General features: G+C 36.1%; 1 protein-coding gene across 2 annotated transcripts; it reads left to right on the plus strand.

Annotated features, from left to right (window-relative positions):
- The first annotated feature begins 85 nt into the window (after window positions 1-85).
- Window positions 86-23,944, plus strand: KIN (Kin17 DNA and RNA binding protein). 2 transcript variants are annotated; one of them, XM_054593902.1, is made up of 13 exons: window positions 86-255; window positions 3,627-3,721; window positions 6,188-6,231; window positions 6,315-6,437; window positions 7,487-7,668; window positions 8,456-8,504; window positions 9,474-9,531; window positions 12,129-12,255; window positions 14,421-14,471; window positions 17,331-17,399; window positions 18,451-18,550; window positions 20,274-20,378; window positions 23,842-23,944. In XM_054593902.1, the coding sequence occupies exons 1-13, from the start codon at window positions 142-144 to the stop codon at window positions 23,865-23,867; spliced, it is 1,143 nt and encodes a 380-aa protein (XP_054449877.1). In that variant the 5' UTR covers window positions 86-141; the 3' UTR covers window positions 23,868-23,944. The 2 variants fall into 2 exon arrangements, with proteins under 2 accessions (XP_054449877.1, XP_054449871.1); XM_054593896.1 differs by having other exon boundaries at window positions 20,274-20,374.
- The last annotated feature ends 1,739 nt before the right edge of the window (window positions 23,945-25,683 follow it).

Below are 25,683 nucleotides of genomic sequence, written 5' to 3' on the forward strand. Positions count from 1 at the left end.
GCGAGCGTTGGGGGCCCAGGGCACGAGGCCCCACCTTTTTCCGGCTCGCAGCTGGTATTTGTCCCGCCCACCAATCAGTCCAGTTCCGTTTCCGGTCGGCGGTGAGCTGGCCCCTGAAGAGTTAGCGTTCGGGTGGTCGCGATGGGAAAGTCAGATTTTCTTACCCCTAAGGCCATCGCCAACAGGATCAAATCCAAGGGGCTTCAGAAGCTGCGCTGGTATTGCCAGATGTGCCAGAAGCAGTGCCGGGACGAGGTAAGCTGGCGCAGGGATGGCTGCAAGCCCCGTCCTCTCCCTTGGCTAGGTCTGGCAGCAAATCCGGATTCAAGTCCCTGATGTTGAGCGTGAAGGCGTGGATCTCAGGTCCCTAGTCATGGGCCTGTACTTAGAGAGTAAAGACGTCAACACAGTAGGGACATCCTCCCTTGCAGCCCCCGTCCTAGTGAGGAACCAGTGGTCTCTGACGCTTCTTTTCTCCCAGTCGGCCCCCCAAAGACATGGGAAAGAGAAGATTTCGCAGCTCTCATAGAAATGATTCCACTCAAAGTGTCGTAAAACGGAGGCTTAAATAATTAAATGTCGGGTTCGGGGCAATAACAGTAACAATCATCTCTGATGACTTGGCTCTTAAGATAAACATGGTTTGGAATCACACCTCATTTCAGGATCAGATGAAAAAGAAGGAATCAGTTCTTGCATGTTACTCATGTACCAATAATTTATGGAGCAGCTACAATATGCTAGGGCCAGGATATTATTGTGGTTAAGATGTGGACTCGCGTCAGACTCAGAATTGTGAAGCCTAACCGCACCACTTATTACTGTGGTATTGAGCAAGTTACATTCTCTCTGCCTATTTACTTAACTGTAAAGTGGGAGCAATAACTGTCCTTACTTGTAAGATTGTTGTGAATTTTAAATGAGTGGAATATGTGTATAGTCACTCAGGGGTTCTTTGGGCAGTTCTGGAAAAGTTTAGTGCGCCCTGCTATGGAGTTTACACTTTTTCCATTAATGAGGAAGATGATGGGTTGCCTTGAAGAATTGAGAGCAGGCCAGTGATGTGATCATATTTTTCTCTGGAGATTGAATTGGGTAAGGATGGAAGAATGCTGGGCAGTAGGAATAATCTAATCCATTGATTCTGCATGTGAGGTATGAGATATTTTGGATGGGACACAACAGTGAATAATATTGATACTGTTACTCATTTTCATTTCTCTTTAGATCTTGCTGTTTAAGCCAAGGTGAAATTTTCACACAGAAAACTAGAGACTAGTACATTGAATATCCATATACCCATTACCCAGATTTAACATATTAAGTATTTTGTCTTATTTACTTGTTCCTTATTTTAAAGTAAATTGCACACTGCAGGCTATTTCACCTCTAAACACTTAAATATGCACATCTAAAATAACCAGGATGTTTTTCTTCAGAGGCACAAGATATGTTATCACATATAACAAAATGAATAAAAATTCCTTTATGTCATCTGATATATCATACATATATTTCCTCAGTTCTTCCAAATGCTTTTTTAAGCAGTTTTTTAAAAAACCAAGAGCCAATCAAAACCTATGAATTGGATTTAGTTATTAGGGCCTTTAAAAAAAAAACTTCATTTTTTGAAAAGTTTTACATCGACATGTCATTATCACCAAAATCCATATTTACATTAGCGTTCACTCTTGGTTTTGGACAATCTTGGACAAATGTATAATGACATGTAACCCATTATAGTATTTTGCAGAGTAGTTTCACTGCCCTAAAAGTCTTTGTGCTCCATATTATTAGGACTTTTAATCCTCTCTCAATTCTAATTTTCAATAGTGCCCACTTCCTCTTCCCTTCCCTTCCACTTTTCTCTTGCCATTGTCTTGAAGAGCCCAGGTCAGTCAGTTTTCAGAGCATCCCCATTTTCTGGGGTGTGTTACATTGTTTCCTTGTAATTGTCTTTTGCCTTTTTTCTCTAACTGGAGTAGTTTGATTTCTCAATTAAGTTCAGATTAAATATTTTGGGGACGACTACTTCCTAGGTGATTCAGTGTATTTCATATTGCATCAAGTAAGGAATCCCATATGATTAAGTAAAATGATAGCCTGTAATGTTAGAAAGTAATGTTTTCCCTCTTGCAAGAGCAAGTAATTAGTAGGATGATACTTTGGAATCATGACCATATACCTAGTTTTCCATCAGCCTTTCACCTGTGTGTTTTAGCATCCTTGTCTGAGTCAATTATTTCATTAGGAGTTGCAGAATGGTTCTTTTTCTAATTCTTTCTACAATAAATTTGTTATTGGCTGCTATTTATTTGTAAAAATGAGCTTTTCCCCATTAGCTAGGGCTATTGGGTTATCCTCAAGTACAGTTCCAGTAAGAAAAGGAAGATAAATACTTAATCCTTTCCTTGAAGGCATTTGTGGTGGTTCTGGCCTGTTTGCCTTCAGAACTGTCTATTTCCCTTCCCTACCTGAAAGGACAGCCTGGGGCAGAAGAAGTTGACCCCAATAAATTTCTGCCTCTGTTTCCTGTCTCTCAATATTGGAAGATTGAAGGAGAGGAAGGTCAGGTCCACAGTTTCCATTCCTGCTCATCCACTTCTTTGGATTTCTAGGGTTTAATAACATTTTTTTTTGTTTTTATTTTATTGACTTATTTGTAATTTATGGAATATGGAACTGGTTATTCATTGATGAGACCAACACCAAGTTTCTTTTTAAGATACATTTAAGTAAGAGTAATGCATGAGTAGCACACAGATAGATGAGCAAGAATCATACAGGTGATCTTTGAATGACCAAAGATTAAGAAACAACCCAAATCAAGATCCAGTGTTAAAATCAGGATAGTGGCAAATGGGATTGAACAGAGAGACTGGATAAGAGTTATTTAGAAAGCTAAGTAGGCTCAGTAGTAAATGGAATGTGGGGTGATGGAGAAAGACACTAGGATGCCAATCTTGGTTTTGTCTTGGATGATTGGGTGTGTGATATAGTGCTGTTCATTGAGATGGGGGTTAGGAGAGGCTCATTTTTTCATTTCTATTGCTGAATCAGGTTCAAATGCTTAAGTTGAACAGATACAAAGTTAAAACTTGTATGCTTTTATAATCATCTGAGAAGATACAGATTTAGTATGTTTAACATTAGGTTTATGTTATATGTAACAATGTATTTTGGATACTAGCTAAAGTAGAGGAAAGTGAGTGAAAAATAGTATCCTTAATAGAAATTAATGACCCATTTTACTTCATTATATTCCTTGAAGCGTTTGTATAACTGAAGTAGGTGCTCAACAGGAATTTGTTAAATTGAGTCCAGGAAAAAACCCCTGAAATCACTCTTATGTTACTGTGCACAATAATCTTTCTTACTACTGTCCATTTTCTAAAACACCATTTTTCTGTCTCTTTAAGACTTGGGATTATTCTTTGATTAGCAGGGTTGCAAAACTCAACTTCTTAAAAAAAATAATAAAAATAGGTGTTTATGGCTAGTGATTTGATTAATTTTTACAGTTTATCATCAAAGAGCAACTTTTTACAGCTTAATTAAATACTTCTACTTAAGGCACTATATGATGACCTATCAGAATTTAACTACTGTCTTTACATTTTTTGTAGAATGGCTTTAAGTGTCATTGTATGTCTGAATCTCATCAGAGACAACTCTTGCTAGCTTCAGAAAATCCTCAACAGTTTATGGATTATTTTTCAGAGTAAGTAAATAAAATACATTCTTGGGTCATAAGCTTTATTCAGTTGGAAATTTAATAGATGCTTAGTATTTTATATATTGGAGGCTTTGTTTATTCCTTATATACTGACATGATAGCTGTGTTATCTTTGTGCTCAGTTTCTGTCTTCCTTAGACAATTTATCATAATATGAAATTGTTAAAAAAAAAACATGTTTTACACAATTCAGTTTTTTTTTTTTTTCACTTCAAACAAATGAAGCTATCTTTTCTTCTGAAATAGGTGTGGCTAAGAGCACATCTGTGGAGTCACACTTCCTGCCTTTAAATCCTGCAAACCTGGGTTTCTGCACTCATGAGCTATGTGACTGGGTGAAATTACTTAAGTTTTTCTGGGCTTTAATATCATCTGTACTAAATAGTACCCTCTTCCAAGTATTGTCTTTCCTTCATAGGGTTTATATGAGGTTGTATGAGTTAATACTTTTAAACTGTTTAGAAGAATGCCCAGTACTTAATAATATTAGCTGTTAATTATTATTAATAGTATTTAGTCTTGCTTCTATGCATCTCTTTTTAAAGTTCTAGACATCTTGATCTTAGGATCATTGTGAATACCGCCAGGGTACAAATGGCACACTTTGGGAATTACCATTCTGACAAGTGCCATCTACACTCACTGTCTTCCTTGCCACCTCCGTTCACTTGGTCCCATGTAGCTGCCTTCCGCCTCTGTCAGTCTCCTGAGGAGTCACTTGTGCCTTTTTCCTTCTTCCTCTTCCTTCATCTTTTCTCAGTGGGTAATGGCCTTAACTTGCAGTTGAAATACGTCTCTGATTTACAGTCTTCCCTGGTTTCTTTCTTACCACTCCCAGTGCTCACTTCTTCATTAACCCTTTTCTCTTCTAGCTCCTCCCATGTAGGAAGTCTTTCTGGGTGCCCTCTGGGCGTCTTTTCATCCCACTCCACACAGTCTCCATGAGTTAGGTTATTCTTCTGTTACCAGTATGTTTGTATAAACATAAACTCTGAAGTCTGGATGTTTATTCCTAACATCTGTCTTGAGTTACAGTTTTGTTTTATTTATTTATTTATTTTTTTCTGAGCAGTTCTAATCTGTATTTCTGAAGGCTATCTCAAAGTCAGCATTTGCGAAGCTGAAGTTAGAATTCTCCCCACCTTCTGGTTTCCTGTGCTGGCTAATAACTGCCTACACAGACCGCTAAGCTGCAAACCACAGAGTCCTCTGGTAATTCTCTCATGTGGATTCTCTTTAAAATTATGCCTTTTCTATTCTCACAGCCCCAGTAATCATCCTCAACATCTCCACCTAAAAGATTTCAGAGGCTTCTTCACTGGTCTCCCAACCTGCAGCTTCTGCTCCTCGTGCCCCTGTTCTGTGCCTGCGGTTCCCAAACCAGTGCATGCATTGGGATCACCTTGAGGGCTTGTGAGGGCAGAATGGCAGACCCCCACACCCACTTCCTGATTCAGTAGCTCTGGGATGGGCTGTAGACTTTGCATTTCTATCAAGTGCCCAGGTGATGTTGATGCTCTTGGTCTGGGACCACACTGTGAGAATTATTATTGTATATGCCCACCAGAATTATCTTTCCAAATCATAGATTTTTCACAGATTAACTCCTAAGTAAATTATTTTTATATTTTTCCATTATCTGCATAAAACCACCCTCTTTAGCATGACCTACAAGGTACTTAAAAAATTAGCCCTGACATATTCCAGCTATATCTTCGCCCTGTTATTCTGTTCTACCCCCACTCTCACACTCATTTTTATCTGCCTTAAACGTTAGCCAAATTTGATTGTCCTTTCTCAGACGTGTGAAGCTCTCCTGTCTCTGTGCCAACTGGAAATGACCTCCTTTTCTTCACTTTGTTAAAATGCTATTTATACCTCACCACCCATATTAAAAATCCTTCTAGGCACCTGTGAATATTTCCCTCAACTCTTCCTATGATACTTCGTAACATTTCTTTTTCAGTTTGACTTCTGTTATGATTGGATCTGCTAGATGATAACCTAGGGGAAGGCTTATGTTTTATTCACCTGTTTATCTAGCACTCAGTTCAGGGGAACACATTGGGTGCCACTTTCTTGTGGAATAAGGAAAGTGGTTTTGTTTTTGTTTTTGTTTTTGTCATCATCGCTAGAATGGGGTTGTTATGCCACAGTCCATAGTGTTAAGAGGCTTCATGAAGGACCCTCTCCAAAAATGTGTGGTCACCTTTGCTATGGCTGCTTTGCCAAGATAAAAAGTTTCAACTCCAAACTGATACGCAAATTTAATTCCTGAAGCTATAATCTTTTGGGACTCTTTCCTTGTTCAGTGTTTAATGGTTAATAACAGACATTGAATAAATGTTCCCTACATCATTTGAGAATTCAAACTGTACAGTGCCTTAAATTCCAGGAAGACAGTGCTTTATAGTTGTATAAATTAACTTAATGCTTTCCTTTCTTTATTAGGGAATTCAGAAATGACTTTCTAGAACTTCTCAGGAGACGCTTTGGTAAGCATCTTAAGTATTGTGCACATAATAACTTTTAGTCCTATAACCTGCTCAGGATCAACAGTTCCTTATTTTGTTCTTAGGCACTAAGAGAGTTCACAACAACATTGTTTATAATGAGTATATCAGCCACCGAGAGCACATCCATATGAATGCGACTCAGTGGGAGACCCTGACTGATTTTACCAAGTGGCTGGGCAGAGAAGGTAAGAATAAGACATATTTGAACAGTTGGTATGTGGCTCCATTGCAGGGAGAGAGTTGTTATAGTTTCTGTGTAAATTTATGGAAAAGAGGATGAAATAGGGTAATTAAAAGACTGGTGGAGAGGAGCATAATACTCCAGGGTTGATTTCTGTATCACAATTGCGTATGGTTATCTAGAATTGCTCTTTGGACAGTGTGAACATTTATCACTGAAGCCACCTCTCATTTAGATTAACGACTATTATTAATCCTCTTCTATTCCTCACCTCCCACCCCCTTATTCATTTCACTTTAGGAAACTTGTTACCCCTTATTAAGGAGATTTTTTATTTATTCTTTTTAACCTTTATTTTTAAAAGATTTTACTTATTTATTTCTAGGGAGAGAGGAAGGGAGGGAGAAAATGAGGGAAGGAAGCATCAAAATGCGGTTGCCTTTTATATGCCCCGAACTGGGGACCTGGCCTGCAACCCAGGCATGTACCCTGACTAGAAATCGAACTGACAACTCTTTGGTTCTCAGGGCAGCACTCAGTCCACTGAGCCGCACCAGGCAGGGCAGATTTTTTAAATTTATTGTTTCTTTTTCCATTTTTAGTCTTCATAGCATGAAAAATTGGGGAGAAGAAAAAGAAGGAAATTTTGTGTTAATGGGTTACTTACTCATGTGGGTTACTTTATTCCATTTTAGCGTAATAATTTCTACATAATTAAATGAGCAGAATATCACCTACTCATTTGATATTAAACACTTATACATAGTTGAATAATTACTAAGCAAGAAATACTTCTTTTATATGTTTTCTTTGTTTAAATATGTTGCCTCAACTTAGTTAAAAATCAGAACAGTAATTTTTTTATGTTCAAAGAGATAAAATATTCCACTTATAATATCTAAATCTTATTAACTATGAATATGGAAAATTCATGTACTGCATTAATTTGTGTATCTGAATGAATGAGTAAATAGTACAGAGATAAAACACATTTGTATTTACCTTTAGCTTTGATTGTATACAAATTTATGGTGTCCATTTAATTTTCTTAAGGCTTGTGTAAAGTGGATGAGACACCAAAAGGCTGGTATATTCAGTATATAGACAGGGACCCAGAAACTATCCGCCGTCAACTGGAACTAGAGAAAAAGAAGAAGCAGGACCTTGATGATGAAGAAAAAACTGCCAAATTTATTGAAGAACAAGTGAGAAGAGGTCTGGAAGGGAAAGAACAGGTGAGCCTGTGTTATTGAGAGAGGCAATAGAAAAAAGGATAAAGAAGCAAAATTGCTTGTTTTGTTAAGCATTGGATTCAGTTTTGTAGGTAATATTCATTCCTTAACTAGGAGACGAAGTACATGGCTGAAGTAAAAGCCCAGTTTTTGGAGTTGAGACAAACCTGGGTCAATCCCTGACATACTGACTTCACAATCTTGTGTAATTATTTTATCTTCTAAACCTCAATTTTTGTACTCTCTAAAAAGAAGCAAAAGTTAATGGGAAAGAAAGAAGCAGATAATTTCTCCCAATTGTAATTAACGCAGTGCTGGAGGTAAGCACAGGGTGTATGTAACATAGAGGGCCAGAGCTTACTCCAGCCTGGGGCAGATGTAAACTGTTTGAAGGTAGACATAACGCCTGGCTTGAGAAGTCTTGAATCAATGGTCAAAATCCAGGTAAATGGGGAAAGAAGGGCATGGTGGTGGTTCAGGGGTTAGAATAACTAGATCAAGGCATTTATTTCAACAAATATTTATTGGGTACCTCCTGTGTGCCTGGTGCTCATCTAGACACAGGGGATACAGCAGTGAACAAAACATTAAAACAAAAAAATCTTATAAAATAATTTTCAATTGGATGATATTTACAATACATATAATTTCTTTATTAGAGTCTCGATCATTTTCAAGTTATATCTTAGGGCTACCTTGCAATATAGGTAGAAAGTCCTAATTTAGGAATAAAGAATATTGTTAGTAAATGCTCTGGGAACGAAACTTTCAAACTTTTCTCTCCCCTTAGGAAGCTCCTGTTTTTACAGAGTTAAGCAGAGAAAACGATGAGGAGAAAGGTAATTTTACTTCTTTTTCTTTTTTTTTTTTTAATGTGAATGCTTTTGTATTGGTTCTACTAAAAAGTTAACAGCATGTTTGGGAGCAAGGTGTAATCTGTCTGAATCGCATTGTTCTCATCGATAAAATGAAAAGGCAGTACTAATGAATTGGATGGGATGTCCTCAGCTCTAGGGAACAAAAATGGCAAGTAACAAATTAGCCTAAACAATAAGAAAGTGTCTTGCCATACCAAGAATCCCTAAGGTAGGGTAGTTCAGGATGCCTTACTATCAGAAGCTGGATACATGGTGGCTGTAGGCACTTCCAGTCATCATTGCAGACCCAACATTGTTGAGAGGATGACAGAGAGCGTCCTTTCAGGAGTACCCTGTGAGCAAGGAAGGTTTTTCTAGAAGACACTTCTCCTGCCAGGGGACTTTTTTTTTAATGTCATTGGCCGGTCTATCACATGTCCATCTCAAGAATAGTCACTGGGAAGGAATGGGAATGTTTTAATTTGTTTAGACCAGGAGAACCTTACTGATCATTTCCCAAGGGTCCTACTTCATAATCCTGTCAATTTGGGCATTAGGTTTTCAAGTAATTCAAATGTGAATTTTGGGGGACACAAACATTCAGACCATAGCATTTTCTGCATGAATAGGAGGTATGTACACTTAAACAAAATTGGATTCCTATTAGTGAGGGGAGCTGAGGCAGTGGAGTGGAGCGGCACCAAGGCTGTCCGATACAGCTCCGTCATGAAGCTCTTTCCCAGCCCTGTAAGTATCCATCCAGTATATGCTACAGGAATTTATAAATTTTACCTAGGAGCATTCCAGCCCTCATTTTTTCAGAATGCTCATGGGAAACACCACCAAAAAAATGCCCATGAATTTCTTTGTGCATATATAATGGTATCTTATCTGATAAGCTTTATTATCATTTTTCCTGAAATAAATAGAATACCTAATTTTCTCTTCTAGTGACATTTAATTTGAATAAAGGAGCATGTAGTTCAACAGCAACATCTTCCAAGTCAAGGTGAGCTACATGAATAGGTATCTTAGAAGCTGAAAATTGTGAAATGTTGATGACTACATTTTAAAAGCTGTAGTATTGTGAATAATTTTTTTTCTGGTTTTAATTTTTTTTTTTTGGTTTGTTTTTGATGGCTGGTTGAGTTTTTTTGTGTATGTGTGTGTGGTTTCTTTTAGCAGCTATTTTTTTCTTACTTGCTTGTCATTAAATGACTGCCTTTTGAAGAAAGGCTTCTTTTGATTAGCTGCTTCACATAGATAAACTGTTGCTTCTCCATGCATCCCTCCCCACTTAATGGTTCCTTTGTGCTCCTGCAGTACTTTTTCTTTTCCTGTCATTGCCCACTTAGCAAGTTTAAATGTTAGCTAGGGTATATATTTTTTGCTTTCTCTGATGTGTTGTGATTTTCTGAGAATATTAACCTATCTCCTTAATACTATCACCTAGTACAGCATAAATGCACTAGTAGGCACTCAGTAATAATTGCTTTCACTTCTAGATGGTGTAGTACAGGCAGGAGTCCACAAACTTTTCTGTAAAGGGCCACACAGTAAATATTTTAGACATTGTTGTCATATATATATATATATATATATGCCTTTATCACAACCATTCATGTAGCTGCTGTCAGAGTGAGAAAGCAGACATAGGCAGCACATAAACAAATGAAGTTGGCCATCTTCCAGTAAACATTTTATAAAAACATTTTATAACACAGGCTGGATTTGGCCCTCAAGTTGTAGTTTGCCAAACCCTGATATAGCATGTAGTCCGTTACTTCTGTCTACTTTTCATTTTCTTTTCTAGTTCTATATTCTTTTATCAAATATTTATTCACTGTTTGTGTTGTGCAAATGCAGTCAATTTAGTTAAGGAGGTTAGAAAGCTAAATATAAGAGATGTTCAGGAAGGTACCAGTATATATGTGAATATAGTTTTAAGCTGTGTTTTACATGTTGTATATTTAAGGCCCTCATTTTGGGGGGTTGGGGAGCAAAGGTTAATTTATAGGCTAGTGGCTATTCGCAAGACTGAAATGGCTAGGAGAATTGAAGGAAATGGGCAGGCTGAGTCAGCAATGTTTAACTGCTTCACAGTGTCTTACCTAATGTCTTAGCTTTGATCAGAGCATTTCAGAATTAACACCTGCATTAGGTATCATAGGTTGAGTTCTATGTATGGTACATTTGAAAATTCTTTTGAAGATAATGATATGCTGTGACCTGGAAGACAGGCTTGAATATATCATAACACACATGTCATATGGTTTTAGATCTTTCTGTATTTCTCTCCATTTTCCTTTATTATTTGCTATTCCTAAGTGTAGATGAATGTTAAGGTTGGGCCCAGTGCCCCCAAACGGATCACCCTTGTATTAGTTTTCTCTGACTGTTAATAAATTACTACAAACTAGGTGGCTTAAAACAATGGAAATCTCTTTGTCTCTGGAGATCAAGCTTCTGAAATCAAGGTGTGTCTGCAGGGCTGTGCTCCCTCCACAGGCTCTGGGGGAGAATCCGCTTCTGGTTGCTACTTGCGTTCCTAGGCTTATGGCTGCATCCCTCTTGTCTTAATGACCAGGATCTTTAAATTTCTCTTTGTTTCATCTTCATGTCACCTTCTGTGTATCTGTCAGATCTCTGTTTTTCTCTGAAAAGAATGCTCTAGTGCTACCTTTAAATACTTAAATTTTTTTAATGTAGAACAAATAATGGACAATAATAATTCTATTGTATTTTCCGATCATCACACTTTTTTCTTCTTGGCCATCTCCATGGTAGCTTTGTGCAAATATTTGCTTAATTTTTTGTAAAGATGACAGATTAAATAATTATAATACAAGGTGCGGGTGTCATGTATCTCATAAAGTACTATGGCATTTCAAAAAAACCATTCAAGAAACCTCATGAATAATGGATCTTAAAGACTTTTAACAAATGGAGATAAATGGAGAAATTCTTTTAAGTATAAAAGGGGCATGTGCAAATTTGCAAAGGCATGAAGCATAGGGCATGGCTCAGCCAATAGCAAATTGTTTACAGTGGCCAGTGAACGTAGTAAGTCAGAGAGATACTATTCTGGGATCAGCGGTGACAAGTTTATATGACTGCCAGGAAATCAAAAATATTTAAGTGATATTTTAAGATCTTTGCTTAAAAAAAAAAAAAAAAAGAATTGGCAATAATATGCTAGACTTCTACCAATTATTATACAAACATTTAATCCTTGCAGTTGAGTTCAGAGTTAGATCACATTATCATCTCCATTTATAGATGAAGAAATAAGACTTAGAAAAGCTCATTACTCAAAAGTCCTAGGAGAAATAGTCTTAAACCCTGGTCAAACCAAAGCCGACGCTGTCACCACTGTGCTGTATGGGCTGCACCGGCACTCACTGAAGGTGTGAGGAGAAGGTAGGAGGGAGGTAAACACAGGAAGGGTTACATGTTCCCCTGGTGCCAGGAGCCTGTAAGGGATACAGATGGGCCCTTCATTGTTTTGACTAATCTGTTATAAAAGAATCATGTTTATTTTGCACGTTCTAAAGCCTTCGTCTGTGTATAGTTTTCGTTAACAAGCACGGTTCTTCTTTTCATCAGTTCTTTGGGACCAAGTGCATTGAAAGTGATAGAAACCACAGCATCAGTGAAACGGAAAGAATCTTCCCGGAGCTCAGCTCAACCCAAGGAAAAGAAAAAGAAATCCGCACTTGATGAAATCATGGAGGTACAGTTGATAAACTGCCTGTTGACTCTTTTTTTTTTTCTTTTTATTAATTTACTGAGGTGACATTAACCAAATCACACCGGTTTCAGATGCACAATTCATTTGTACACTGTGCCGTTATTTACCACCTCAAGTCGTCTCCTTCCTTCACCGTGGATCCCCCCACACCCTCTCCACCTCTTTCCAACACCATCCCCACCAGCAGTCACCACGCTGTTGTTGTCCGTGTCTATGAATTTTTCTGTTCTTTATTTTTTTTGCTCAATACCCACCCCCCCCCACACTAATGCAGTTTAAACTAAGGAAACTTAAATAGTTTTACCATTGTTAGATTACTATAAAGTTAGAAAACTGTGCATATATTATGTTAGGGAAAAGGATCCTAGGTGCAGTTCTGTTAGAATAAAATTAGAACTCCCCAACTAGGTTTAGTTTTTTGCCTTGAGTGCTGTCTTCGGAACTCTTCGTCCAACTATGGTCAGTAGAGTTCAAAGAGAAGGACTTCAGTTGTCGTGGAAGCTAGAAGTGAAAGTTCTGTTCCTCTTCTGTGACTGTGAAATTGTCATCCTCCATAGAGTCCCCTGCCAGCCTGTGCTCTCCTGCTATCTAACTTCCACTTGCCGCCTTCTAGCCAGCAGGAAGAAACTGTGACATAGTTTTAATTTGATTTAACCTCATGGCTAAGTTTATGAGGTGGATCATTGAAAACTTGTTGGTTATCTGGATCTAGGACCACACCTTCTGCCTGGAACTCTAGAGTAGTTCTGCAGAATATTCTTAATACACTCCTATATAGTCCTTTCTCCCTTCTAACACATGGCCTGACCTTATCAATAAATTTATGAAATAAGTGGAAAAAGAGAAGAGGAAGGACAAGTGACAAGAAAGAATAAATGGATACAAGAAAGTTTTTTTTCTCCCCTGTAATATCATTTCTTCTAGTCTCTCCATCCATTTTTCTTTGTTTATGAAGGGATAGAAGGTCACTAGTCAGTCTTCCCTGTTACTGAGTCCTCACACAGTGAGGAGCAGTCTGAGAAGTGTAAAGTCTAACATAAGGCGTGTATACTCTGAGATGTGGTCCTTACATCATTCAACAAATATTGAGTCGCTATTATGTGCTAGGTAGGCATTGTATGAGGTCATGGGTCTGTAGTATAAGGATAAAAACATAGTACATGTGTGCCATGAAACTTTCATTTTAGTGAGGCAGACATTCTGTGAACAAGTGAACCAGTAAGTGATCACATACAAAATGCTAAGTCCTAAGGAGGTCTGAGCATCAAGAGTGGGGAGATAGCTTGTGTGAAGACACGAAGGAGCTATAAGTCAAACATCCAAAGGAAAAGTCCACGTAGCTGTAGCATGGTAAACACAAGAGTGGTAGCATTTGAGGTTAGAGAGAGAAGCAGAAAGGGAGTGTATAAATTTAATTCAAAGGAAAGTGGAAGGCCGCATCTACCTGCTTTGAATGTAATACATGCTAAATTCAGAATATTTTTTGTTCATGTTGGAAAGTTGGAGAAGTTAAAATGAGATTTAGAATCAATCAAAAATAGCAATTCAATTCCATTGAAAGTTGGTAGTTAGGGTTCTAACTCTAAGCAGTTGAGAAAGAAAAAGATGTAATATAAAGCCATAATTGGCCGGTCAGCCTTTGATTCTTTCGGTTTCCCTTTTAAGTACATCTCTCTTGGTTGTATACTTCCCCTCCATTTATAAGCTTCATTATCCTTATGAAACAGGAAGCTCCTTTTTGCCATAAGACTCTGTACCTAAGTCTGCTAAGTTAAATTGGTCTGTGAGTGTTGTTTTTACCACTTAAAAACATTGCCTGTTTTCTAGTTCATGACAGTCACATGGGAGGAAACCGGGGGAGGGCATTGCCTTGCTGTGCAGACGGCTTTGCAATATTACCTAAGTAGAGGTTATTTGTTTTATTTTCTTGGTCAGTCGGCTTGCTTTATGACATATTTCCTTAATCCAAGTTTATAAAAATCAAAAGTAATTGTAAAAACATGTTTGTATATTAGATCTTGCAAATTATGTCATTGATCTTCTGAGAAGTATACGTTTTCTGTTGTTCTTTTGCTAAATAGAATGTTACTCAAATGAGTTGAGGATTTTAAGGAGATCATTTTCTGATTGTCTTGTGTGTTTTACAGATTGAAGAAGAAAAGAAAAGAGCTGCCCGAACTGACTACTGGTTGCAGCCTGTACGTATTCAGTTGGAGTGTCTTAAGTTCTAAATGTACTTTCAAGTTAATTATTTACATAGCATTTGGTATAAATGACCAGATTTCTCAAGTTTATATAAATTATATAGATTGACTTATAACTTCAATGAGTTTTTTTCTATTTGATCTTTAATTAGGGGTTGCACCTGTATTGGAGGGTTACTTCATGTTTACTAGGCTAATAATATTCCTTGAGTTTAATGCAAAACTTGTTTATGGCACCTTGAAATTAAGCCTGAAATTATTTTCCATTTTTGTTATAAGACAAAAGATTGTAATTTCAGAAATAGAATTAAATAGAATATAAATGCAGAAGTACTTGTTTTCAGCTTATATCTACTGAACTTAGAATACCTATTTAGGTGTTTTGTTTAAAAGAACAGATTTTAATTTTACCAATTCAAGGAATGCTTGATATTTTATTGCTTATAATTTTAAGATAATTTTATAACAATTTGTAAAGATTTAATTTTAAAATTATTATTTATTGATGCTCTTTTTTGAACTTAGTGAGATGAAAAGGTCTCATAAAACCTTCAAATTACCTAGTTACTCCTAAAGCAGTTGCTTTGATTAATAACAGGGGAGTAAAGTATAGTGTGCTATTTAAATAATTTCTGATTTGAAAAATTAGATTAATAATAACCTCAAAGGTCAAGAAGTTCAAAGTTCTGATTCAAATCTTCATAGGCATTTTCCACTAGCTTGGAAATAATTTAGCTTCCATGTCTTAATTTATATTTTTATGTAATGGGAAACATTTCTACCTTAGGGTCACATGAGAGATTATGAAATAAGTTATCTAATAACAAAATACCTACTATGTTAATAGGAAATACTCATTTTCTATAAATTATTTCAGTTAATCCTCATATCAGCCCTCTAAGGTAATTATTGTTATTATTCTGATTTTATAGGTGCGAAAACTGAGGTATAAAGTATTTGAATACCTTCTTCAAGGTCATTTAGTTAGTGGCGAGCCTGGAATTCCCTGGCAATCTAATTCAGTAGTTTGTACTCTCAACTAGTAAATACTTCTTTCTGGGAAGCTTTTGTCACCCTGGCTCCACCTCTGAGTAGAATTTTGGGTCAAGATTAGTAAAGGAAGGACCTGTAGGGAAGAGACTGTCCATGAATTATTTTTGTTTTCCCTGTTAGAGTGGCTATCATTTGAACATTAATAGGTTTAGATGTTTTTGACAATGTAATCAAGAATTTTGATTAAAGCAGTAGTTAGTTCTTAACCAGGAGTGATTAAGAGATTTTTTTCTGTTTACCTCAGTCTCTATAATAGCAAGCATTGTAGAACACTTTATTATATTCACTTGTCTTCTGGAGACAGAAGCTTAGGGTACAATAAGGCCATGGAATTTCAAAATACACATGCTTTACTGTTCTCGCCATCCAGTCTCTTGGTATGAAATGCACATTTTCACTAACTTCCTAGGTGAATTTTATATTTACCCTTAGTTAAGAACCATTTGTTTAAAGGAAAAAAAAAACCTAAAAGCAGAACGAAGAAAGGCAAAATTCCAATTGTTACTTAACCTAAAAATTCTCTTCCCAATCTGACAAAAATCATTCAATTAAATTTTATTTTCTGTTGATAATTTTCTCATACTGTAAATTATTCAGCTTTTCTACATAGTTCCTCTTAGAAAGTTACTTTAAAAGTGAGAATTAACAAACAGTGCTCTGATGACTTAGCATGTTTCTTATTTGGAAAAGGGCAGTATGTTTGTTTAAATAGCCAGCAGTGTACAGAAATAGATTGGAGAGCTTCATTTTTTTAAACTCAGAGAAGAAAGGTTTTGAACGGATTTATTGTGAGCAAGCATCAGTAAGTCCAGTGATGTAATGAACTGTCTTTAAATGCAGGCCTTTGAGAGATTTAGTCTAGAAGTACTCTGGCTAAATCAGAGAAGCTGTTCTGGTATTATTTTCTTTACTTAGAAATTCTTAGTAAAACAGAGACTTAAGAATAAGACCCCTTAAGCCTTCTCCTAAACATATCTCTATCTTCTATTAAATAACTTCCCTGAAAGTCCTCACTGAATTTGTGTTCATACAATTTTTAGCATAGCTTAGTGAAGTACTTGTGACCATCTGGTACCTCTGTTGTAGTTACTTGAAGTAGCAAATGTCGAATTACTATAGTGAATATATAACAATAAATTAGGTGATTTAATTCCCATTATCAGCTGTTAACACAGCTAATTCAAATCAGGAAAACAATTAAGGAAGCAAAATCGGAATGTGTTGATATGAAATAAACCCAGATTTCTCTCACATTTGAGAGTAGTTACTCAACAGAGCGATACTTATAGCCAGAGCTAATCTGGAGGAATCTTGTCTGTATCAAAAATTCAAAGCAACATAATGTGAAAAGAACACTGTGGAGAGTGTCATGTCCTGAGGATTCCCAGTGAGTCTCTTGCCATCCGCACCCTTATCTGCAGTGAACACCAACAGTAAAATATTCTCCACCCTTTTTACTTCCTTAAATGAATAGAAAGAAAGAAGCTGTTTATGAAGGACATGAAGCAATAGAGTTGAGATTTATAGATAAAAGTTCTAGACTTCAAGAAACCTTCACTAGGGAAATCAGCCATTACATGTATGTTTTTTTCCTCTCGAGAACTGTATTGAATAAAAAGAGAAGGAATAAAAGATTACCAAGGAAGCACCATTGTTGGGAATAAGAACTCCAGGTTTTCTTATTTAGCAGAGCAGTCACATCTTACAGTGATTTTTGATGAACACTTAAAATGAAGGAGTAAAACAGAAAAGGTATTTATATATTTTCTTTCATCTTTATTTTCTATTGTAATTTTCTAGGAAATTATCGTGAAAATTATAACCAAAAAACTTGGAGAGAAATATCATAAGAAAAAGGGCATTGTTAAGGTAAGACCATGAAGTTATGAATGAAATTTGTGAAAGGAATTGCTGGGTGGCTGAGTAAAGCATTCTGGTGTTCCATAAATATCAAGTCCTACTAGTAGAAAGCACGTATCTAAAGTTCTTGATAGTTCTGTAAAAGGAAAGCTGAATTCATAATCCCTGGAGAAATAATTCATTTTCAACCATCATTTATACTTCACCTCTGTTTGCTTTTTTACTGGAGCAAATACTATGTATGAAATCCCATTGGCACCTCTTCAGCTCACCTTGCTAATCACTAAGATACATTCTCTCTGGTGATGATGGGCAGTATAGTTGTGCCCCCAGAATTCCAAGGAGGCTTTCCGTGTGTTTTGCCTGAGAGACTGTCTTTTGACTGCTCTAGGATTTTAAAATTTAAATATCAGCACTCCACTCCTTTTTTCCTCTTTTGCTTTTACTAAATATAGTTTCATTTCAGTACCCAGGCTGCTCTTGCATAGATCGCCCTTCCACTGTCTTTGAAGCTAGGCAAAATTATCCCTCTCATTATATTTCTTAAAGTCTTATTTCAAGATAACCAATCTTTTTTCTTTCCAGATGAAAACCTTAACTAAGCTTTGAATTGAATTCTTTATGAAGAACCAAAGACCAGTAATTTTTAATTGGTGTGCTGCAAGAATTTTTAAAACATGTAGTACCTGACTATTTAGTCAGGGGCACCAACCCTTTTTCCCTTAGACTGTCAAATAAAAAATGACAACAGCCAATGCAACAACAGCCATCTGGCATGAATGAATCAAAATTATACCTTTTTTGGGGGGTCATGTTGGCAAAAAAAATTTTTGTGTGTGTGCCACAGAATTTTAGTGTTTAGTTTATATGTGCCATGAGACAAAAAAAGGTTGAAAATCACTGCCGTGGACTAAGAAATAATAAATGGTTTCTAGAAAATAGTGTTTATAGAAGGAATTACTCATCTTCTTAATGGAATTTCATTTCATTTCATTTTTGTCCTTTGAAATTTGTGTTCACATATCTCTTCTATTATAAAAGTATTGATTTTACATGACAGGAAGTAATTGACAAATACACTGCTGTTGTAAAGATGATTGACTCTGGAGACAAGCTGAAACTTGACCAGACCCATTTAGAAACAGTAATCCCAGCACCAGGTAAATCTTTGGGCAGACCATTTAATGCATATGCCATCAATATGAATGATTCCATCTGTCAAACCATAGCTTTTTGACATTACTTGATAGTTACAGATAAGAGTTTCCTTTTTAGAAATATATAGCTGCCATTATAACTGATCCTATACTTAGTGATATGGTGATTTGCAGTCTTCTGAGAAAGCTATTTGTGTCATGAACAAATTTTCCCTTCCTGGAATTTTTTTTTCCGAGGGGCAAAACACAGACACGTTTGGATAAATTCAATCACATTAGGCTTATTATTAATATATAATATTTATTTAGCTACCTGAACTGTAAAGTAAAAGCCAGTAGTATTTTGCTTTTTCTTTTCCTTTTTCTAAAAATATATTTTATTGATTATACTAGTAGAGTTGTCCCAATTTTTCCCCCATTTGCCCCCCTCCACCCAGTACCCCTCATTCCATCCGGCAATCCCCACCTTAGTTCATGTCCATGGGTCATGCATGTAAGTTCTTTGGCTACTCTGTTTCCTACACTGTTCTTAACACCCCCCCGTCTATTTTGTTCCTTCCAATTTGTACTTCTTAATCCCTGCACCATTTCCCCCATTCCACCCTTACTCCTTTCCCAGCTGATAACTGTCCAAATGATCTCCATATATATGATTCTGTTCCTGTTCTTGTTTGCTTAGTTTTTTAGATTCAGGTTTTGATAGTTGTGAATTTCTTGCCATTTTAATGTTCATAGTTTTGATCTTCTTTTTCTTATATAGTTCCCTTTAACTTGAGCACTTGGGTAGTAACACAATGTCTAGTATTAATGCTTTTTGGTCAGGTTGTTGGCCTTTGATCCAGTTTCTTCATGGTGATGTCATTGCTGGCACAGTGACCATGTTAGTTTGTAAAACATTTACATATCAGATCCTTTATTCTTTCACTCTAAAATAAAAACACTAATGGATTAAAAAAATTTTCCAATAACCTGGACTTTTATAGTACACATTTTGATAAGTTTTAACATACGAATACTCTTGTGAAACCATCCTTACAGTCAAGATAATTAATGTTTTATCACCCTCCCCCCTGATTTTTCTCATTTTCCTTTATAATCTAATTGTTCCCTCCCACTCCTTCTCTTGCCTCCCATCTCCCCACAGGCAACTACCAATCTTGCTGTTACTACTGTTTGTTTATCCAGTCACCTGTTGATAGACAGTTGAGTTGTTTATAGTTTTTGGTTGTTACAGTAAAACTGCTATGAACATTTATATACAAGTCTCTGTATGAACATACAATTACTTTTCTATTGGGAAAATATTTAGAAATAGGATGCTTAGTTGCATGACAGGCATATATTTAAACTTTTATGAAACTGCCAAACTATCTTACGGTTTTAAAAAGTTGTGAATTAAAGTAAACAAATTCTTCTCTGATTACTTGTGGATGAAGTATTTTCTTCTCAGAGCATTTCTTCCAAATACCTTATACACCATGCAGTCTAAAATTAAAAATATATCCCTTTAACAACAAAGTGAATAATGGAGTCTTATAATGTGATAGTAATTATGGTATTGTAAACTATATTTTAGAATATTGTTCGTAAATGATTAAGAGCTTATAAGAGGAGGGTTTTGTTTTTCGTTATGTTCATTCAGTGTAATTGCATTTTGCAGTAACAAAGTAAAAGAAAAAAGTGGACATTTTCTTTGCATTTAGTGTTACATTCTTTTCTATTGTAGGGAAAAGAGTTCTCGTTTTAAATGGCGGCTATAGAGGAAATGAAGGTACCTTAGAATGCATCAATGAGAAGACCTTTTCAGCTACTATAGTCATTGAAACTGTAAGTACGTTTGCACAAAGACAAAAATTTCAAAATGTTTTAAAAATGTGTCAATTCTTTTTTATTGGATTGGTCTTTGTTTTATTGTAGAGTTTAGGTTTTTTGTTTGCCTTCTGTCCTATTTAGAAAAATCTGTAAGCTTATTTTTCTTTAGCGACTCTATCATTGCTAAAACATTCTATTTTCTGACTGCAAAAGAAATGCCTATGTGTCTTAGTCCATTTGGGCCGCTATAACAAAATACCGTAGACTGGGGTGGGGGGGAGCGGGGGCCTTATAAACAATAGAAATGCATTTCTCACAGGTCTAAGGGCTAGATGTCCAAGATCAAGGCACTGGCAGATTTGGTTTCTAGTGAGGACCTGTTTCCTTTTCATGTTTCTTCACATGGTAGAAGGAACAAGGGAACTCTCTGGGGTCCCTTTATAAGGGTACTAATCTATTCATAAGCACCCTGCTTTTGTGACCTAATCACCTCCCAAAAGCCCCACCTCCAAATACCATCACATTGGGCATCAGGTGGCAACATGGGAAGTTTTTGTGGGACACATTCAGTCGATAGTGATACTCATATAAAACCTGAAAAATACAACTTAATATAAATAACTTTTTTAATTACGCATAATCTCCCAGTCAGATGATAACCCCCATTAATATTTTGGTCTGTTCCTTTCCAGTCTTTGTATTTTATAAAGCTATCTACAATACATACAGTTTCATATTCTGACTTTTTTTTCCTCTCACATCTAATATAGAACTCAATTTGGCATGGTATAATTAGGGGGGACTGTATAGTCATAATTAACAGAAAAAGCAACGGAGATCAATTTTTTAAAATGTCGCTCCTTTCATAAAAGAAGGTAGTAAAGATCAGCAAAATAATTAAGGAAACCTGAGATACAAAAATTGCTTATTGATTTAGAATTGATATTTCACTAATAGGCCTGTGCATGAAACAAAAGGAGACTTAAGATGTCTGAAGAAGGAAAGATCTGAAACATGCTTTGTCCTAACTGCCTAATTCTTTTTAAAATCTAAACTATGTATTATGTATCCTTATCTCTAATTGAAAGGCGTTTTTGTCTCCAGTTCAGCAAGTGTGAATATTTGGGGGGAATAATTGACCCCTTGGAGTGTCTGGTGAAAGTTTTGAACTGTCTCCAAAAAATTGTACATAACTGCCAAATTTTATGTATATGTTGGCCCAAGGAATTCATAGGCCCCTAAACCCATCTGTGGACTGGTTAGACAGTATGTATTTCACAAAGGTTTTCTGAAAAAAAGCATCTTCTTATTGGAGAGGAATCATATTTTAAGTTGGTCAAGCATTTTTTCCCCATCCCTGGCACTACTAACCTAGAAACTGTCACTATGTTAGAGGGGGAAAGGAAAGGGGAGTATCATCTGTCATTGAGGAATTAATCAATCTGAATGAACAGATCGAGGGTTTTTTGTTGTTTTTTTTTTTAAGTCAGTTAAGTTTTTCTCTCTTGACTCAATCGATACAAGGTTATAGAAAATCTTTTATTTCTGTGGCAGTTTGATCCTCCTCTACTTTTTAATTTCATAATACCATCCAATTTAGGTCGCACTTCACATTTTCAGTTTAGGAGAACCAAAAACAACTAATTATCATTGAGGGTATTCTAGGTTCCATCCAAGTATCTTTGGTTTACAATTTGTATGATTTTTAAGAACTACTTTCTTCTCTCCTTCACCAAAAACCCATAGTCCCACTTTCCTTTTTCATGTTTTAGTTGCTTACAAGAGCTGTCCTGAGATAAAACCTATGAGGAAATCCTCATAAAAAGCCTTTCTGGTTAATTGCAAAGCAGTACTCACTTTTGGAAGAGGAAACCCACCTGCTAATTTTTTTGTTTTTTATTTTCGTTTGCAGCCTGACCCCATGAAGAGAAAAATCTGTGTTTGTAGGTGCATGTGTGTGTCTGCCTATGTGCCCATGTTTTTTTCAAGTCACTGGCATGACACGTGAACATTTCAAATGATTCCTGATATTTTTACCACTTCTGCAATCTTGAATTTATTATCAATAGCATAATGTTTGAAACATTTATTATTCTTATACATTATTATTTTTAAATAGCTAACAAAGTATTCAGAAACAACCTTACTCTTTTAACTACTTGCCTAATTAACCAAAGTATCTGGCTAATTTTTATTCCCCAACTTTGTGGTCCTTATCATAAAAAGTGTAATTGATTATCAGCTTTTAAACTTGATAATGAAAAGACTCAGTCTGGGTCATCCTATATATGGAAACTTTTTTCTTTTAAATGGAATCATTATTGTATATTTAAAGAATGGCATTTTAAAAAGCATTTTAAAGGGAAGGCATGAGTAACAGTAAAAAATATTAAAAATCTCAGTTCAGGGTTAGAGTCATTATCATCAACACCATCATTTTATATTTTTCAAGGAAGAGAACCAGCTTTTAAATTTTAACCAAAAGATTAATAGTGAGTTGAAAATTATTGAGCTCATACTCATATTATGTTCCAGGTATTGTTCTAAGTACTTTATATGTATGTTGTCATTTATATTTTCCAACAACCCAAAAATATATGGTTTAGTCACTTGCTGAGGATGGGATTTGAACTTGGGGCCTTAGCCCATAATCTTAGCCTGTGTGTTCCCAGGTTGTGTCAGCTTTTATGACAAGTACCTACATTATCTAGTTTTCCCCTTCCCCTTTTGGTTGGGTGTGAAGAGAAGATAAAAATATATTCAAAGTTGGACTCATTTTCTGTAATAAAGACTAGCCGTTACAGCTAAGTTAGGCAAAACGTGTGTGAGTATCTGTATTGCTTAAAATAATGATACTGCTATAAAAAAAGAGAAATCTTCAAATTGATAATGGTACAAATATAATAGAAGTTTACTTCTCATTCCAAAAGTCCAAAATGGGTGTTCTTGATCAGGGAACGGCTTTTTCCTAAAGAGTGATTTGTGAGCCTTCGGCCCTTCTCGCTTGTGCCTTTACCACCTTCAGTAAGTGGCTTTTTACTGTTGTGTTAGCTTCATGCTGACCAAAGAGAGCGCTGGATTGCAAGCGGAATATAACATATCCTGGGCCTGGAAATGTCAGGCATCTCTTCTGTTCACTTCCGTGAGCTGGAGCTCCACCTTATGGCCACACCTAGCCACACAGGGAGCTAGGACATCTCACCATCCAGAAAGTACAGCAGACACTGAGCAGCCAGCAGGTCTTGCTGCAGTGCCTAGTAATAGATAACATGTTTCAAACATCTTTGAAGAAAATTATGGTCGTTCCTATTGAGAATGCCACAGAATGTTTTTGAAGTTCATAGACATACAGAAATGTTAGCTGCCATAATGGTATTTTAGGGATATGGAAAAAGCAAATTTGTATTTTTAAGTGTAGTGTCATTTTCCTGTCTTTTAAGTACATGTGTGTTTTTAATCTTTTCAATTCCTTTCATTTGTAGGGTCCTTTAAAAGGACGCAGAGTTGAAGGAATTCAATATGAAGACATTTCCAAACTTGCTTGAGTTTGAAAATTTGTTATCATTAAAATCCTAAAGCATCAAATTGGTGTTTGCCGAGGCATAATGAGACTCTACTGTGTTAGGGTGTTTCTTTTGTATAAATCAAATGGATTTATTTAAATAATACTGTACAGTTGTTTAGCTAAATTTTTAAAAACTAATTATGATTCATAAAATATCAAAACTGTGTAAATTTTTTCTTATTTTTGTTTTCTTTTTAATAGTTCCTTGATTTTTTTTTAGTCTTCATTAAAAGAATGTTACTATAAAGTGTTTTATATAAGACAATTGAGAATCATATAATTAGAGGAAATTCTTCATATACTCGAAACTTAAATTTTTAGTAGTAAAGTAGTAATGTTGAACTATAAATACAATTCCATTTTAAAAAGTCACACTACATATAATAGCTTTATTGAGATATCATTCATACACCATATATTATCACCCATTTAAAGTTTATAATTTCAGTGGTTTTTATCTAGTATATTTACAGAGTTGTGCAACCATCACCACTATCTAATTTTAGAAGATTTTCATCACCCCCAAAAGAAACCCTGTACCCGTAGTCACTACCTAGTCTCCCTCTTTCCCAGGCCCTGACAGCTGCTCATCTGCTTTATGTCTCTAAGGATTTGCCTGTTTTAGATATTTCATATAAACAGAATCATATAGTATGTGTTTTTTAATGACTGGCTTCTCTCATGTAACATAATGTTTGCTAGGTTTATACAGGTTGTGGCTTGTTTCAGTATTTCATTTTTGTTGCTGAACAGTATTCCATTGTATGTATATACCACACTTTAAAAAAATCCATTTTTTTAATTGATGGACATTTTGATTGTTTCTACTTTGGAGCTATTATGGATAATGCTTCTATGAACATTTGTGCACGAGACTCCTTGTGAACATATGCTTTCAGCTCCTAGGTGTAGAGTTGCTGAGCCACATCGGGGCTTGTGATAATCAGCTGTGTTTAACATTTTGTGAAACTGCCAGGCTGTGCTCCAAAGTGGCTACACCACTTTACAATCCCACCAGCAGTGCTGGACTATGCATTTTTAAATAATAAAGCAGTATATTATGTAGGGATGCAAAAACCAAAACCCAGCACTTGCTTATGCACCAAAAAAAGGGGAATTTATAGTTGACATAATTGAAGAGGAGTGGTGTCCAATCTTTTGGTGTCTCTGGACCACACTGGAAGAAGAGTTGTCTTGGGCCACACATTAAATACACAAACACTAACGAAAACTGTTGGGCAAACAACAGGTTTTAAGGAAATTGACAGTTTTGTGTTGGGCCACATTCATAGCCATCCTGGGCTGCATGCAGCCGGTGGGCCGTGGGTCAGACACCCTGGAAGCTTCACGTGCAGTGGGAGTCAGAGTGTGAACAGCCTTTTAAGGGCTGGGTAATAGTGGGTCTTTGGGCTCTTGACTGGGATAAGGCTGAAGAGAAGATGCCACTTTATGATACAAAGTGATCCCTTAAAGCATATAGAATGATTTGAATAAGATCTCAGACCAGTGGTGCTGACGTGATTCATAGTTCATTTTTACCATACATTGAGACACTCTATTTCCTTTTTTGATTTGTTGCTTTGAATTGCCAGATTTCCAACTCTTAAGAAATCTTGTTTAATTTTCAGTATATTAAAAACAGACAAATTTATGACAGGAATGATCAGAGCCAAGAGTCTGGTTTTTCTGAAACATAGGCTCTCATTTTCCTGACAAGATACATATTTAATTGGTTTAATGGAAACTGTTTAGATTGATA

This window comes from Pteronotus mesoamericanus, unplaced genomic scaffold (genome assembly GCF_021234165.1).
Source record: "Pteronotus mesoamericanus isolate MK-2021 breed Mesoamerican mustached bat unplaced genomic scaffold, CSHL_Meso_final contig_130, whole genome shotgun sequence".
In the NCBI taxonomy this organism is placed as follows: Eukaryota; Metazoa; Chordata; class Mammalia; order Chiroptera; family Mormoopidae; genus Pteronotus; species Pteronotus mesoamericanus.